This window comes from Antennarius striatus, chromosome 13 (genome assembly GCF_040054535.1).
Source record: "Antennarius striatus isolate MH-2024 chromosome 13, ASM4005453v1, whole genome shotgun sequence".
NCBI classification, from domain to species: domain Eukaryota; kingdom Metazoa; phylum Chordata; class Actinopteri; order Lophiiformes; family Antennariidae; genus Antennarius; species Antennarius striatus.
In genome coordinates, this window is record NC_090788.1 from 5,924,854 (window position 1) to 5,943,381 (window position 18,528).

General features: G+C 42.3%; 1 protein-coding gene across 3 annotated transcripts in view; it reads right to left on the reverse strand.

Annotated features, from left to right (window-relative positions):
- abr (ABR activator of RhoGEF and GTPase) overlaps positions 1-18,528 on the reverse strand; it is an 84,808-nt gene that overhangs the window by 29,256 nt on the left and 37,024 nt on the right. For all 3 annotated transcript variants that reach the window (XM_068330326.1, XM_068330327.1, XM_068330329.1), the window contains 11 exons: positions 17,442-17,627; positions 14,026-14,133; positions 13,164-13,224; positions 10,259-10,311; positions 9,444-9,584; positions 9,097-9,218; positions 7,631-7,799; positions 6,248-6,367; positions 5,957-6,032; positions 5,704-5,808; positions 2,888-2,962 (listed from right to left, as the gene is read on the reverse strand). In XM_068330326.1, coding sequence (XP_068186427.1) covers positions 2,888-2,962; positions 5,704-5,808; positions 5,957-6,032; positions 6,248-6,367; positions 7,631-7,799; positions 9,097-9,218; positions 9,444-9,584; positions 10,259-10,311; positions 13,164-13,224; positions 14,026-14,133; positions 17,442-17,627 — 1,216 coding nt within the window. The remainder of the gene's footprint in view (positions 1-2,887; positions 2,963-5,703; positions 5,809-5,956; positions 6,033-6,247; positions 6,368-7,630; positions 7,800-9,096; positions 9,219-9,443; positions 9,585-10,258; positions 10,312-13,163; positions 13,225-14,025; positions 14,134-17,441; positions 17,628-18,528) is intronic.

Here is an 18,528-nt window from a genome sequence, read left to right on the forward strand (position 1 = left end):
AAAACGAGAGCGTCTCCAAGTTGAGCAAATAAGAGCTCCGGAACGAAATATTCTTCAGAGGGAACAAAATAAGAAGAAACAGGCGTAATTTACAGGATCCAGAGGGACAGAATTAATAGATGCATTATGAGGAATGAATGGCGATGCAAGCAGCCATGACTGGATTTAATTATACGCAAGAATCATGTGATTCATGAGGAAGTGCGTATGTTTGATGGCAGCGACGTCTCCACTTTTTAAAGGGAACATTAGCGAGAGATGAGACGTTTTGAGTCTGATTCCAGCGTAAAATGCGCCGTCCTGTCTCGCAGGGACGTATGAAGTCGATCCTTGAATGCAACCATTGTTCACTGAGCGTCTCATGCAACGCGGTAGCTGTAATCATTTCAAACGCACAGCCAGCCAACGGCCGCTGCATCTGCAGATGCTTCCCGATGAGCGACAGCAAAAAGTGGCAGAAGAAGTGAAGCACGACGAAACTTGTTGACAGTCACACATGCACCAAAAATAAACTGAGAACAAAGTGGAAATGTTTTGCACCTCTCTGCTAGATCGTGTTTTCCACATTGTGAGAGTTTCCGGAAGACGTTTGACTCCCGACTCCCTCTTCTGTGACCCAGTTTGACTACTTTGCCTTGGGCTAAATTTTAAACCCTATCCCAGTGAGGGTGGAGGGGGGGGGATCATTGTGACATTATTAACTCAGTCCCAGCACAATCCTCCAGTATTTCCAACAGCTTTTGTGATTTTTCAATCAATAAAGCAACAAAAAAGGCTGACGTTGCTTTTTACAGGTCTAATGAATAATGATTGATTAGCTTTATCATTACTTGTGTAAACCTGAATGCCATAATAAACACTGACATCTACCATGTGCATTAAGATGAAGCACATGCCGTACAGTATTGTGCAAATGAGCAGAAAACTGCTTGGCAGTGCTCGTGCAGAACTCATGACTCGCAGGAGACATCAACAAATTACAGTGAGACGTAACTGAACCTGCACACGACACTGTAATGAAACAATCTGCATAAAAAGGAAATTATGATCCCATCATCGGTCTACATCTGGAGGAAATGGTGTCATTATTTGTGGTGTCGGAGGAAACGTTGCTGCACTCCCATTCACTCCGAGAGCTGCCTTCAAAACATTCTTTAATGGGGAAAAATGAGACTTTCTGTCATCATCATCATCATCATCAGGATCTAGCAGGGGAAAAAGAGCATCCATTTATTTGCCGACACAAACAGTCAAAAACTTCTATTATTCAAAATGTAAGTTTGCTAGAAACACGTTGAGGTTCAGAGGCGGATGTAATCAAACACACCTAAATTAAGAAAATGCAAAGATATTCCTGGCTTGAACGTGTTACCGAATGCTTAACGCTTTGCTCTTACGCATTTACAAAGATGTCACGGTGATGAAGGGCTTTAGTAGTAAATAGATGTGCTCATGTTCTCCTCTCAGCGTCTTGTATACATCCTGTCGCCCACACAGCACGTCTCCAACCTAAACACCCAGGTGCGTGGTGTTGGCAGCGCTCAGGGGTGCAGATGGCGGCCCGACTGAGCAATGAGCCCAGCTGAATCATAAATCTGAGGCGTGTTACGTAAACTTAACTGAAGCATGCACTAAAAACTAATTACACTTTCAATCCTGGGCCATCCAGTGTCTCTTCTCCTCTGTCAGTTGGGGCTTAGAGTCAAACTGAATCTGACTCTCGTCTGTCTTTCTTCTGCGTGAAGGAAAAGCGAGTCGCATCTTTTCCTGGACGAAACCCGGCTGGAGGGTTTGTTTGTTTTCCTCACCTGGAGGATGAGAGTAAATTCTCCTCTAGATTTCAGAGTAAACCAGATTAACAGCATGGATGTTAGTTTCCACACGCTTCAGGATTGGTTTTTGTTTCCTCACTAAGAGACACGTTTGTTTTTACAGACAAAAAAGATAAAATATACTTTAATGATCCCAAACTGGGAAATTCACAACAACAACTACAAAATGTTTTGTCCATTAAGCTGCGTAAGTAAACTCCACTAGAGAATAAACGGCTCTGCAATGAGCATCATCATCATCATCATCATCATCATCTTCACCATCAGCTGTCTTCATGGTTAGTGCACCCCACCCTGCCTCCACACGCCTCGCCGGACACGATTAGATCAAACTGTCCCGAAGAAACAGCTCGACTACACACACACACACACACACACACACACACACACACACACACACACACACACACACACACACACACACACACACACACACACACACACACACACACACACACACACACCTTTTACCTCTACTACAGGATTTCGGAGGAGAGCACTTTCCAATCCATTACCCAGGATATTCTAGCGGGCCGGTTTTCACATTCCGAACCCTGTCATGGTAACGGATGAAATAACAACCCTGCATCTCTGACTCTTTTCCAGATATTGGATATTTGCACTGGTGATTGTGCAACAGGGCACAAAGTGTAGCACCAGCTGTCTGTGACTGACGCGGCGCTGCCAGCATCACGCTCGGCTGATGATAAACACACACGCGGAGCGGAGTTGTACGCACACACGCTGTTAGACAAAGGAACATTTGTGAACGCTGGGCAACATCACAGGCAACTGGCAGCAGCTCGCTCTCTGAATTGTCCTCATCTGCTGCTTGAAGACATTTCTTCTCTTTAACGCTCCCTATCTTCTGGTGTCATTTGTTATGTCTGCTAAATGACAGCAACCACAGACCATCCACATCTCTTCTGTGACAATCGATCGGGTCGTGTGTTTCGCTGACAGACTCGTTTACGCGCAGCAGCTCTGGGTGAAGCCTCACCGAGCGTCAACAGGCTGTTAAAAGAAGACGAAGATGCCGTTTCTGGATGACTTACTGGCCGACTCCTTGAATCCTTTGGCTGAGTGGACGATCACATGCAGGAAGCCGTACAGACCAGGAGTCTCCTCATCTGTAAAGACAAGCACATGGCCATTAACCTGTCGTATGAGTCAAGGGTGGCTGTTTAATATTCCCTTCACCAGGCAGTCAACATCCTGTCTCAACAACAAACACTGACTGATTCTTGTTTTTCTTTCTCAGTTTCATGTTTTCTGCATCAAACCTGGACACAAATACAGTCTTGGTGTCATTGAAACTATTTTTGAAGCCAATTTTATGGTAAGAAGATGAAACTGTTCTTGAATGAGCATCGAGATACAAGTTTAAAATTCAAAACATCCCCTCAACATCTAAAGTAATTTAAAAATCATTTCAAGTTTGGTGGTCCGAACTTAATTATCTACATCCTCCTACAAAGTGTTCTCACTCCTGCCAACCCCCAGTCACCAATTTATGTTTGAGAAGAGACATAATAAACCTCAGATGAGTTTGGCCGACACTTGAACACAAAACGCCTGAAAATTAATGAGGAAAAATTTTAAAAACTAACTATTATTATAACCTTCATCAGATCGGTACCAGAACCCACATCAACAAGCAGCCGCCTGCTGAAACAACTGAGCTCATGGATGGATGTCTGTTGGGTGGCCTAATGCCCCCCCATGCTCTTAGAGGCCTGTGAAGCTTGGGTGTTTCCTGGTAAATAAACTCCAGCAGAGGGCAGTGGGACTGCTTGGAGGGTTAAATGTAAGAGAGTGTGTGTTCAGAGTTCACAGGTTTAGCTTTGACGCAGCCTACAAGCTGTGTGTTTGGAGATAAATACACAAACCGATGAGACTTATCAGAAGGAGTCAAACGAAAGCGTGAGATTCTAAGAGTCTCTGCAAAATCATCCGTCGTCAAAGAAATGAAAAGCATTCCTTCAGCAGCTGGTCACCATTTAAACCTCTGTTTTGTGTTCGCAGTTTCGTTCGTGTTGAGGAGTGGGTGTGTGTGTGTGTCTGTGTCCATGTGTGTGTGTGTGTGTGTGTGTGTGTGTGTGTGTGTGTGTGTGTGAGTGTGTGCATGTGTGTTTGCCACACAGGGATTTGACCTCCCAAGGAAGGAGAAGAAAAATATCAACAAGTAGAAGCAAAGCGATGTAGGCGTCAGAGAGGTGAAGGTTTAATCAAACCTCCTGGAGTTCAGAAAAGCAAACAGTCAAAGTGACTGAAGTGGAATAGAAGTGAGACAACATGTTAGTGCTATAATTCACAAAGGAAACTCATGTATGTGATGTGACTGCAGTAAAGCGCCCATAGAGAAACTCTAAAGGGAGCAGCAGAGCATCGCTGCATCTTTTCCTGGATCTGCAGTCAGGTGTGACACCATATTATTAGAGCCAGATGATGCGAACGAATAAATTACCAGATTTTCACGTGTCTGACTTGTACTTGTTGAAATAGCGACCAAAACATGTCAGGAAAAGCTTAAAATACTTTAACAGAATCACAGTTTTTAAATCTAGAAGTCTCCATTAAACTAAAATAGAAAAGTTCTTTTCCTTGTTAGAAGAAGTACCTGAAATGAGGACGACAGAACGAGGTAGGTTCAAATTAATAAATAACACACAGAGACCCTTCTTCTCGCCCAATTTTTGTAAAATATATATTTTACTGTAAAAATAACTTTTTAAAAAATTTCTCTCGACTTCTAGCTATGAATGTAAAAATAGAGCAGCAGCTCAGAACAATCTGGGCATTCTGTTGTTTGAATGTTGGCATCAACGTGGGACTATTTTTATGCTGGTTCATGTCTTCATCTTCTGAATATTGAGTGTATAAAACATTAATTTGATATGGATCTTATGGATAGCAAGGTCTGAGTAACATGTGGCTAAATGATAATGAATGAATGAACAATTTGTCAGAATCACAGCTTTCCTGATGATCTAATTTAATCTGTATGGGTTTTTTTTTGTATTTAATCTTCTGAATTGAAACAGGAAACCTTGCATTTCATCTTTGTGCTTTATTTTGCCTAATTGGAGGATAAATTGGTCAATTTACACAAAGAAAGAGCGACTCCATCTCCTTGAAACAGAATAAATCTGAATTGCTGCTCCTCATTGCTCTGCTGGAAACTGACATCTGATGAGCAGAGAGCACTCTGGCAGCGACTTTGGTTTTCTCTTGAAGTTCAACATATCAAAATGAATTGAAAGAAAATAAAAGGCAGCAGTCCATTTGATCACCAGTTTAAAGGTATTGGATGTCAAAATAATGGCTGACTTGCATAGTGATGTTGTTGCAGAAGAAGCAAACTTGGATCTCTTTCCTGTATGATGAAAGAGAGATGAGGACGGCGTTCCTGGGAGCGTGTTAAACACTCTGTCACCTCTGACGGAGAATGCAAAGACCCTTCCACATTCAGAGCGGGTCAGCCAGATGGCTTTAATGTCACCACCAGCCTCTGAGAGCAGTGCAACGTGGAGATCTGGAGCACAAACCTCCGCATCGGAACCCAGAATCCACCGCTAGCACACTGTTAGCCCAGTGCGTGGCATTTACTGCTAGGGGCTGGATGAGAAACATATTGTAGCCTAGATTCTCTCCTGCGAGGCCTCCCTCTCTCATTATGTGGCTTTTTTTGTGTAATAGGCGCTTTTATGTTTGACTGTAAACTCAAAGCACCAAAGAAGAGGGGAAGGAGCAACGGGAGCCTGTGTCTGGTTGTGATTTTGGGAGAAAAAGGAGAAAGCGAGAGGAAAAAAAAAAAAATCCAAACATAAGTAGAAAAGAATAAAGACGATATTGTGCGAGTGTTTCTTACCGTCTTTGTTGCTGGTCAAAGGAATGTTGTGGACAGTTCGGAGTTTGAAACAGGAGCTGGTCAGGACCTGGAGTTCGACAGAACTTAAAAGGCATGCCTGGAGATCTGGAAAATACACAGCAACCAAAGCTCTCACTTTTCTGTGGTTCGGTGTCTGAGAGAGGTTTTTAACCACTTTGAGATGAAGCTTGAGATGTTTTCAGAGCAATGAGACGTTCATTCAAGGGGAAGATGTGTTCAAGCTCAGAGTTACCTCTCTTCTGGAGTTTCTGGATACTTTCCCTCCATTCTGACCTCTCATAGTCAGAAGAGAGGAGGAACAGGTAGCTCTGCAAGTGGAAAACGTTCAAGTTAGATGTCGTAGGCATCAGCAATTAAATCATCAGTTTTAATACTTATTCAATTCTATAAAACTACAATGTGGTGTTTTCTGACACTGTCATCAGGTTTAGCTTCAAAATCAAACACCGGAGACTCTTTAGAAAGATGCATGGCCCCCTCTAGTGGCAACATAGGAGTACTGCATCTACAAGAAGCAGCTCACCTTTCCGTGTTTGTTGTGGATGCGAAATGGGATGGTGGGCGACTGCAGGAGCAGCCACGACTCCTGTTCGTTCATCTTCTTCCTCAGACGCTCCACACGATTCTGACTCTTTGGCGTTTTCTACATGGAAACAGAAATGCAAGATCTTATTAATTCTGAACTTGAACGCAACATTCTGACGTATAATTTAAGTACAGTATCTCAGCTTCTATATTAAAGTAAACAAGAGCACACACCGGCCCAGCCTTCGACAGAAAGCCTCGAGTCAGAGCACGGATAAAATCGGCTGAATCACTCACTACTGGGGCTTCCTCTGAACTCTAAGCACCAGCCGCTGTCACTCACTGAGCCTCGACTTTGTGATTATTAACACTGTGACACGGGGATAACAGGAACTCTCTGCTTCCTGAAGCCTTTGGCGTGTCAGCCGGGGGTGTGAGGGTGAACTGATGGAGGCTTAAAGCATCTTGTTTTTATCCTCTATCACTGAGCAGATCTTTCAGTGCTAACAGGAGAACACAAAGGATGTTGTACCAGAATAAAGGACAATGTTTGAAATCGTTTTAATGAAACTTGTTTGCGTCCTGCTCAGAGACGAAAGGTTATGTGGCCGATTTTTACACAATCTGAACTTTGCAAATCAACGTTTGATATGTTTTGAGTCATCGGACTTGAGGCTGTTGGTCTTAGCTGTCATGAAATCTACAGCTGGTTTTACGGTAACCCTAAATCCTCTAACAGGCGACACCGTTCTCTTCCTCCATCCAACAGAACATCTAAACTGCTTTCATTTCCACTCACGCAGCTCCTCGATGGTTTGACTCAACTAATATCCACTTTAGCTGCTCTGTCTTTCCCCAGGTGATTGATGGGCAGCTTCAGCCACCGTCTTTGCTTATCTAGTTCCAACAATCTTAAAATACTCACTAATTGGCTCCGATATGAGAAACTTGAAGTAAACCTCTGATGTGTCTCACCAAAAAAGAGAGAAATGATTCATCTGGTCCATCTGCAGCCTACACAGCGTCCAAGTGTGTCTCCTATGACCATTGCTTCATTTCCAGGGTTTTGCCACATACAGATTTTCCAATATTATTGACAATATAAAAAACTACAAATGCTCTCAGCAGATAATGAAATTAAAGCTGATAAATACAGTCAAATACATAAATACATATTGATATAACTGACTTTATAAGTCCAACATCTACATCTGTGCTACAGCAGCTGGTGACGTGTGTGAAAATCCTCTAATAAATACAAAAGAAGAAGCTCAGCCTTCTGTCATTCTTTTTCCATCTCAACTGCAGCCAAAAAGACTTGGGGAGATAATGGATGAAATCAAATTTTGTCAGCGTAATAGAATACAAAATTATTAATTACCTTCTCTTTCTGTATCTCGCTCTTTAAGAGCGAGATCTTGATCTTCATCTCCTCGATCTCGTGCTCGGGAATGACTTGGATGCTGGGGCATGAGTCCGATTCGTCCAGGGTCTGGAAGGTCAAGTCTGCCAGAGGGATGTACCACTTACACTCGTACTGCTGGTGGCGACTGATCCATCGACAGGGAGAGAATCAAACAGAATGTTAAACGTGGTTCGCTGAACATCCACACAACAAAGGCTTGTTTCTGTTTTTAGAATTGCCAAATCACCCGAGGACACATAAAGCTATTAAGAGCAAAAGTAGTGAAAACCCACATGAAAAGAATAAAAACCTCAAAAACACATAAAGTCAGCCTGTTAGTGCCACAAGTCCTATTAATGAAAATACTGCAAACTCAGCACAGCGCTTCTCCCCCCATGCTGAGAAGAGTCATAGTCATTAATAAGACTCATTAGCACCGTTATTACCAGCGCCTTCATCAAGTACAATTAATTTTCTTCATCAGTCAGAAATTTGAGCAGCTATGTAATGAGAATTCTGAGTTCTTAGGAGTGTGTGTGTGTGTGTGTGTGTGTGTGTGTGGGGGGGGGGGGGTTCTACATGAAAACATGCACTTGAACCCCTCATTAAAATGAAAGCCACAGAAATGATGTTTTCAGGACATCGACAACTTCAATTCACACGGAATAAATTTACTGCATAATAAAATCACAGTCATGTAGGAATTGAACACAGATGGTCTGAACAGAGGGAGGAACTGATTGTTTCTTTATCATCTCAGTTCCAGGCCTTGAAATTATCACTGAGGCTTCCATTTTTTTCTGTCTAATGATCTTCCAGATGCTTAGAAATGACCTTAGTACGGATGGAATCTACATAAAAATGATCAAATGTACATTCTGGAAGTGGGGCAGTGGAGTGAAGGGAAATATGAATACAACATTTTCCACACTATAAGGCGCACTAGATTATAAGGTGCACCCTCAATGAATGGCCTATTTTAAAGGTTTTTTTGTTCCATATATAAGGCATGCTGTCGGCTTTTGAGAAAATAAAAGGCTTTTAGATTTTTATAGTGCGGAAAATGCTGTAATCCCAACATACAGAATGGATCCTTGTAGTCAAGGGAAAACTATGTGTCCCCGATAGGTCTACATGAGATACTAATGGTGAAAGACAAAATAAGATCCCATCAGGAGAACAGCTGTCACCAGCAAGCGATCGGCCATCCCATAAATGTGACGACTTTGTCGACACAACCCTCCGCTGCTGCTCGCACGTTTTTCTGAGAAAAACCTCCAAACTGTTCCGTCTTCTCCACCCAAATCAAAGCCTGTTTGCCTTCCTGTCTGTCAGCGAGGCTTTCAAAGGCCCTCCTCTTGCTGGAAACTGACATTCAAAGGTACGCATTCAAAGGAACACGCTGCTATGGAAGGAGAAGAAAAGGATAAACGTGCGCTCACCCCACAGCCGTCTTCTTCATCTTGGCACAGAGCAACAGGTCGGTGAAGAGGAAGAGGTGCCGAACCTTCCTGGAGCTCTCAGACACCTCCACCAGGAAGCCATCTTTCACCAGCTGACGCGCCTGAAAGAACACCTTACGTCATTTCACGCTATCGTCCCCAAATTAACGCCATCCTGATAAAACTGTCTGTTCTTGAGTTGCATTGTGGGTAACGCACACAAACTCGTCAATTGACTACTTCAGTCAGTGTATGCATGTCAAGCATTATCTGTCACAGTTTCCCCAAATGAGACAACACAGACATTAATCATCTGCACATTATCACACACTCAAGTCGACACACACCTCTCCCTTGGGTGTGGTGACCGCCGTCCTGCGAGGATCGATCTCCTCGTTGATGGAGGACAGGAAGTTCTGGGATATCCTCAGAGCATCCTGCAGCAGCGGGAAGTCTGGGTGGTCCTTAGGAGTGTGTTTCAGCAAGTCCTACAACACACACAGTAATAATAATAATAAAAATTAAAAAAAATATAAAAATGACAACAACAAAAAATAATAATAATAATTATAGTAGTAAAAACTGTTTATTAATGTAAAAAGGTCTTTTTAATAACTATCCGTTCAAATTGACCACTTGCTGATTTAATTTTGTCTTATCAAACCATAACTCCAACACACTCACTCAGGTTTACATTTAGGTAATATCTGAAAATATAATTTCTTTGTTTTATCAAAGCTGCTTCGTCAGTGTAGACGAAAGGAAACACGACCACTTTCTGACACCCCAGAGAACTGATGTCTAGAAACATGTAGACACTCTGTTGTTATGCAAATGTAATCACACAACCCAGTCCTGGTACGTCGCACATCCTGGGATGTCAGCGTGTTCGATTGGCAGTTTTCGCTTAATAATTGCTCATGCAAGAATAAACAACCAAAAACAGGTTTCCTCTTGTCAGCACTTCTGTGTTGAGACGCCATTCAAGAATAAAGATATGCAGGTGTTCTTGTTTGTGGACCAATCAGATTCTACTCCCCAAGAGGAATAGACTTTTTAAAATTTACAAAGGAAAATCAGCAACAATGACCTCAGAATCAGCATCTTTTTTTATTATTTTTAGGCAGTTTAGGTGAAATAGTCCTTTAATTTATGAACTCACATGAAGGACCAGAGTGCTCCTGGTAACACGGTCGATCGGCTTATAGAGGAGAGCTGTGGGGGGAGAAGAGGGGGAAGGGTCAGTAACAGTAAAACACAGAAGGTCACCGTGAGGACAAACGCTCTCTTTCAATTCAGTTTTTTCGGCATCATTTTAATTGGAGGGGAGGAGTGTGTGCAGCCAGGTGAAACAGAGAGAGGCGACTTGCTTTCTGTTTGCAGGGCAGGTCGTCACACACTGAGCGCTGCCCTCACACAGAGACGCAGAAACAGTTCAACACATTTTTCCCTCTCCCTCTTTACGTGTTCCTCCTCCTCCTCCTCCTCGCTGCTCGCCTCCTCTTCAACTTAGAGAACCAAAGAGTGGGAGCTGAAGTCTACTGGGAAAGCAGACGGATCTACCGCTAAGGCTCAAAGCTAAACTTTACACACTCACACACACACACACACACACACACACACACACGCACAGAACTACTGTATGAAACCAAAGAGAACCTTCTAGAGGGCCTCACTGATGCTCTTTCAAGTCTCCCCCCCTCTGGTCATGAGTGTAGCAGCCTGGTTCACTGAGCTCGATACCACAGCGTCCTGGAGGGCCGACAGGCAGACCCACACCAACAAACAGGGTTGTGAACACTAGTAATTAGGGGTGTGTGTGTGTGTGTGTGTGTGTGTGTGTGTGTGTGTGTGTGTGTGTGTGTGTGTGTGTGTTCGTGCACATACTTAACAAATATTTCAGTGCCTGTCGCACACCTTGGGTAGAATTCAAATAGTTGATGCTCGGAAAGTAGATTAAAGTTATCGCTACTATTAGTCGTGAGTGTGTTTGTTAGTCGGAATAGCTCCTGCAATGTTATTGGCTGTTTACATCCCGGTTTGTATTTCTTAAACACTACTGCACTTTTATTTGTATTGTTTGTAAATGCTAGGATGGTTTTTTCATAGCATTTATACTTTTACATAAATTATAGATAGAAAGACACTAAAAATACATTACAGTATATTCGGTTTGAGACACCTCCATATGCTTGTCGTTTTCTTCCTCCCCATATATAAAATTAGAATTATGTATGTAAATTAATTTCTAATTGTGTCACTCTGAGCCAGGAAATGCCATTTCTGCAAACAATAAAGAACCAGGATAAGGACTGCAGCCAGGATGCTAACATGTACACAAACCTACTAGAGTCTGCAGCAGCAAAGTTAGAAGTCTGATAATTTCACAGTGTCTCCATGTCTGTGAAGCTTCTTCATTTGCAATCAGGAATGAAAGGCTAAAAATTTAAAGTCCAATCGATATTCAGGAACGAGGAAGGTCGAGAAGACAAAAAAAAAGAAAAAAGCCAAAGATGGATTATTGGAAGTCGATAACCTCCCACAGCGAGTTGCTTCTTTATTGGCTCCGTCCTCAAGGTGGCCTTGACGGCTCGGCGGAGGGATGGATAGTTCCTCTTCACGAACGAGGGGACGGACCAGATGCGAAATGCTAAATGGGTCTACAGCGAGGCCACAAGGACCGACACGTTTCCAAGCCTTCTGCGGTTGGCGAGACATCCCGATAAGGATGCCAAGCGTGAAGGACGTGGCGGACAGAACGAGAGAAGTAGGAGAGGAAACATATATACAACAGTGTGATAGGTAGGTAGAGAGCATATAAGGATAAAATAGTAAAAAATAAAGGAGCAAAGTTTTACGTGGAAAAAAAGGTTGTGGGATACTTGAAGGTAGAAGAGTGAAGATTTGAAGTACGTAACAACAGAAATATGGAGGGAAAGCAAAGAAGCGATGGTAAAATCGAGCAAGATAAACCCCTCCTCTCCCTCACCAGGAAATTAAGGGAATCAAATATAAACACAAATCACAGTGGCTGCCCTGAATGCTGACGAATACTTATTTGTTGAGGGAATATGAGGCGACGCTCCATGCACATTAACCTGTGGTGAAACAAACCAATCACAGGCCCAGCAAACAGCATAGTCTCACTCACAGTCTGTATTACGATACATGCATTAACACCTTTCACAGTTACACACTGCTGAAAACTGACCTTCTTTGCATGTCTGACAAAGCCACCCCGTTTGATTGTGATGTTAGCTTAGCATTGCATACTTCAAAATGACTAGATTGTATTCATTTCCCTGCAGCAAGACGGAGTAAAAATGTGGACTCAGTCACACACATGCAGATCAGACTGGTTCCCAACAGGAAATCTCCTCTAGAGTTTGTTCAAACTAAATAACCCAGGCAAGAAAGATAAATACACAATAAAGCTGGGGTCTGGTGTGTTATGAGAAGCAGCGTATTCCAGAGGGTCCCCCGCTAAACGACTGGAGAAAGGCTGCAAGACTTTACGAGAAACTCTTTCCATCATCCTGCCGCGTTTAAACGTGTGAAACAATCAGCAAACAGACGCCACCAAAATCCAACATCAAACTGACAGGCTGATCAACGACCGTCCCAACTTCACGACACATGAAACGTAACCCTGAAGAATCGACAACACGACATCCCAGCTCACGGAAACAAAGAAGAAAGAGAACACTCCGGGTTTCAACAGTCAGACTGTCTCACAATGGTGCCGTCGTTACCGTAGGTGCAGTTACAACACAGTCTGAGGACCAGCAGCACCTCCATGTCCCTCATCTCCTCTCCTCCTCTCTGCCTCCTTCCTCAGGCAGACACAGACAGAGAGAGAGAGAGAGAGAGAGAGAGAGAGAGACGAGGCGAGACAGTGTTCACACACACAGCAGTTTGCCTCCCAAAGCCTGCCGCTGCATACACAACTACAAGGAATAGGACTGGAGTCAGCCCAGACACTCACACACACACACATACACACACATACACACACACACTCTCACACGATGATAAAGATGCACAAAGAGAAGCGTGAACACACTTACTCTCCATGGAGACGGTTGTGGTGCAATCCTTGGAGTCTTTAGGACCTTTTACTTTGAGGTTCTGAAAGAAAACAAGGAACGGAGTGACTGATTTAATGAAACACACACTTAGCGTTGATGAAGACAAACGACTCAACAAGTTCCTGAGATGCCACTGAGACTTCACAACTGTAATTATTCTCATCTCTAGATATGGGCGTCCTCGCTCCTTGAGCTTTTGTTCAATGATGCATCGTTTAAAATGAAAGGTTTATCTTGGGGTAAAGTTTACACAAGCAGTTTCAGTGGAACAGGTAGGGAAGAAAAATATTATTGAAAATTAATAATACATTAATCCCTTGTGCATATGAGCTTCAAGATGCCCTGTTTCACCTCATCGCGGATTTTTAGTAGTTAGTCACGTGATACTGCAATTCTATTGGCTGACTGCATCCACAAGTGGGCTGCGTTCCGAGACTCACGTAACGCAGCCCACTTCTGTGTATTAAAGAAACACTTAAAAGTGCTTTAAACAATCTGTCAGAGTATGGGATAAGGTAATGCAGATAAAAGTTGGTTTGATATCAGTATGGAAGGGTTCATAAACGTTCAAATTACCGTAAATAATAAAATATATAGTTCGTTGCAATATCGCGGAATTTTGTAACGAGGGATCACTGCAATAATATTTTTGTCTTAAGCATCTCAATTTCATTTGAGTGTGTACATATATTTGGTTCAAATTAGTGTTTAATCATATGACCTAGTGAAATCTTCATATTACAAAACAAAAGTAATTACCAGAATGAACGCTGCATTGTTGCTGACAACTCCCTCTGATAATCTGCTGACTCATGTGATTATCCTCCGTTGGCGAGCTTACCTCAGATATGTTCTGGAATTGGCTGTTTGCGTTGCTGCATTTCTCCGCCGTCTCTAGCGCCACCTTGTAGTTGTCCACGAATGCCTTGTATACACCCAGCTGACTGGCCTGGAAAAGAGAAGAAGAGTCATGGAATTACATGGGAAACAAACAACACAAGTTCTATGACAATTTGATTCTGTGTTGTTTTTTAAATGATCATACACATCTATCTTCAGCATTCCGGCACGGGAATGTCAAAATCACAGGACTCCATTGCGATGCTCATGTTGTTGAGGTCATACCCAAACATCCACTCCGTAGGATACTTCTACTTCCACCAGCTGACAAATTCATTTGTAGTCCTATCAGAATTTTCGCCTTAGAGGCAGGACTGAAAGGAGTGCCTCGTTTTGCTATATCAGCACAGAGGAAATTACCCTGCACACACACATACACACACACACACACACACACAAACACACACAGTTACACACCTATGGACCCAGAACACATTCTAATCATGTTCTCTTAAGGCCACTGAGGCTCTGTGCAGATTTTCTTCTTTCCTTTAATTACCATTAGCATCCCTCTCTGTTGTACTGCGTGTGCATTGAAATACAAGCTGCAGACCAGCAGTGCATGGTGGGTAAAAAAGAGAGAGAGCGCCTAATTAAAGCAATGGTGTTGGATTCAGGGTGAATAGTGAATGATTAACACTAGTTACTTTTGTCCTTAAAGACCCGATTCTCTTTTCTCTTGTGTTCATTTCCTGTTTCTCATTTCTCAAGAGAGAAGACGTGAGGTAATCATCCGGCGTCGAATGACACAGACGCTTTGTCATGGATTGATTTGTGGGAACAGATTACAGAAAGATAAAGATACGTTAGCATAGCATTGCTCCATCACAGCACAGAGGGGTGGAATATAAGTAATGAATAAATTATATAAAGTTCTGACCTGATGGTGGACGAAAATATGAAGGAAGAATATATTAGAAAAGGGGTATGAATGTATATAAATGCATTTATAGGTAATCCATCCAATGGTTGTTGAAATATTTCACTGAAAGCTAAAAACGTTAACCCTGAGAGACACTAGAGGTCGAGCAAAAGAATCACCAGAGTTTCTAAAAGTACCTCAGCCCATAAAATATCAGAGGAATCCATCCAACATGTCAGTGGTGGACGGGCCAATTGAACAGCTAATAAAGACATCCAGCTACTGAATAGGTTACCATGGGGGCATTGGTGATCCTTCTACCACATCACCATATTAAAGGGATTACAGTTACACTTCCCCTCTTCAGAAATGTCTTAAAAAAGTCTTTTTATTGGCCCCTAAGATATCCAGAGCCAAAGACTAAACCCTTCCTTCTTAATCCCTTTGGGGATTTTGAACATCCTGGCCACCACGTCCTGCAGCTGAGCCTCGTTTCTGACAAGGTGAAAAACGTTGGAACTGTCGCTGACTCTGTTCCAAGGCAGCCTATCTTCTATTACTCCGAGGAGCAGCGGGGAGCATCCACCAGCTAATTACACCAGCCATCTGCACCCTCACACCGCCGTCCTGACTAAATGTTTTGCTGCCAAATGACACGCTCGTGTGCGCACGTATAGGCCGCACAGATGGGAGCTGACGATTACACTAATGGATGTCGTTTGGTGGTGCGACTCCTGTGGTCCGCATAGAGAAAAAGGGGGGGGCGAGGGAAGTACTTAAACAACAAAAATAATTACATCTCTACAGGAGCTCACCATTCATGTCCTTTATGGCTAAAAAAAAAAAAAGAAGAAAAAAGAAAGCATCTCCAATGACAAAAACTTCCCCATCTGAGCATTCACTGAATCTATCATATAATATTCTATTTAGTTATTAAATACTGTATTGAAGTTTTTAATAAGGTGTATGTTTGGTCACCTATTTGTCTTAATATAAATAAGAGTTAAGTACTGGATAATCCACGGTAGTTAACAGTTAAAATTAACTTTTTTTTTGCTTACCTCTGGTATCCATATAGAAAGTCTAAAACCAGAGGTGAGCTAATCGACAGCTGTTGTGAGTAAAAACACAAAGGAATTCTGTTTTATCAGCTTTCCGCTCTACATTTTCTCATTTTTCAATCATATGGAAGTGCAGAATATCTGTCTTCCTTCTCTGTTCTTAGAAATCAAATAAATGCATCATAAAAACCCACCAGAAGTTACAATCTTTGACTGATAGTGGGGGTTTTGCTAATTGTAACTGTGACTAGGATGTAAATCAGCAAAAACTGATAAGGTTTGGTTTCATATCAGAATGAGAGAGAAATCTTCATCATGTTTCCCTTTTCTTGTTTTTTAAAGGAACCATCACATTTTCAACATGTCAAATTGTTAAGAATATGTATTCAGTCTCTTCTGGAGTAATTATTCAGAATTAAAGTGTGTAAAATGTAACTTAACAAACACAACTTTTAAAAATCAAGGTAATTTTCTGTGGACATTAACGGCTACAGGGTTCGCTTCCAATCAATCTTAATTATTAACAACATGAACAATCCATAAAAATACTCGGGATATAAAGATGATAAGATAAACGCCAGACGTGCATTGATGCTGGATGATGATTGTGAAAGTAAAGAATTTATTGTTCGTTATTTGTAAAACGTTCCTGTTCAAAACAAGGCAATAAAAGTCAGATTAATAAGACTGTGAGCAGCAGGGTGGCAAAAAAAGAGAATCTGAACACTATGAATTAAAGCCTGATAATGATAAAACATTCTGAGGCTCCCACCTCTTGTTATAATTGGTTAGAAGAAGCTTACAGTAGATTAGGGTCTATATGACTATACTAACCTTCAGTGGCCAAAACTAACCCCAGAAGGTAGACAGTTTTCCTTGACTTTCCTTGCGAAATTATGTTTTCTGTTTTTGTTTCTCCAACAGAAGGTCCAGCCTCTTACCTCAGCTGAAAGTTTATCACATCACGATGCATCAGCCTCACTACAGTTTGTAAAGCTTACATAATGAATATGTAAGATATGAGACATGCTCTCACTGTATGCGATATGTTCAGGAGCCATTTTCAATCTCATTATCCACCGTGAAGCTGACAATAGCTGCAGCCTGGAGCCTGGTTCATTCCACACTTAATGATGTCGGTACACTATGTGCTCAGAGCGCCTCTTGATGCAACAGTATCCAGTGAAAATAAGGCAACATGATAGATCTGAGGCTGCAACATTACGGCTAATGCACTCAGACTGCAGACACCAGGGCACAAACGCACTCACACACCCCATCATTTATGCACGCGAGATAATTCATCACAAGTACAAACAGTGAGAGCTTGATGATTCTCCTATTAACAGTCATTTATATGTTCCCTGAAAATGAAAAAAGAGTGGGGGTGGTGGGAGACAAACCACACAGTGTCTGGGCCCACGTCACACTCACCAGCTTCTGGAACAAATGCCCCACCGTGACTTTCTCATCCCACTGCTGGATGTTGGGTAGGAGAGCGTCGTAAAACTCTTTGTGGATGTCAGAAATGTCCTGGATTTTGTAGAAGATGGTTTCCACCTGCTGGATGGTCAGGACGGGCTGCGAGGTGGTGGCCGTGGCTTTCAGGGGACGCATGGGCTGGACAGTCCAAGAGAACACACAGACTTAGAATCAGCAAAAAAGGAACGGTTCTTTAGTATCTTCTATAAAAAGTTGAACAAAATGTAAATCATAAAGAACTGGGCTAAATCTTGCTGCTAAGTTATATAAAGCATTTCATCATCGCATGAAGCTTATTTTACACAAGAGATGAGCAGTGTGATCTGGGGAAATTAAGTGATGAGAGCCAGAAAAAAAGTTCCTGATATTGCTCTGTGTCACACAGTGATAAGAGTGTAATATTATCCACTCTGCATGGACTGCCATTGGGTAAAGCTCATCCCTATCGCAGTGTTTCTGACCAGTCAGACTGTGCAGCAACTCAGTTAATCATAGATATGTGTGGAGAATTCATGACTGGAAGGTTTTTCACGTCACAGAGGCAAAATTCAGGCTGGTCCTGAGTCAGCCTCCCACGGATCAGAGGGGTTGTATGACGACTAATCAGACTGGTTCAGAAACGCTCTGACATCAGCTGTAGACACACTCCACACCTCCAACAAGGTCTATATTTGATTCTAAAGCACGGTGCTTTAGAAAAAAAAATAGATGGTGAGGGTTTGGAGAAGAAATGTCAATTTTGATTTCTGTTTATCTATTTTTAATACCGTTGACGCTAGAGGACAAAATTGTGAGTGTAAAAATACAAGAGACACAAGGAGAACTAACTCTACTTAAAATAAGAGAAGTCAATATATAAATAGATCCGATCAGATAATTTTATGATTAAATAAGGAGGAGGAGACGGAGAGGAGAGGAGATGTGATGTGATGTGAGCACTTGGTGGAAGAATACCATTTAAAGCCATGTTTGTGACCACAGTGTGAAGGCAGGCTGTTGTGAGTTCATTCCTTAGATGTAACACCAGACATGAGCGGGT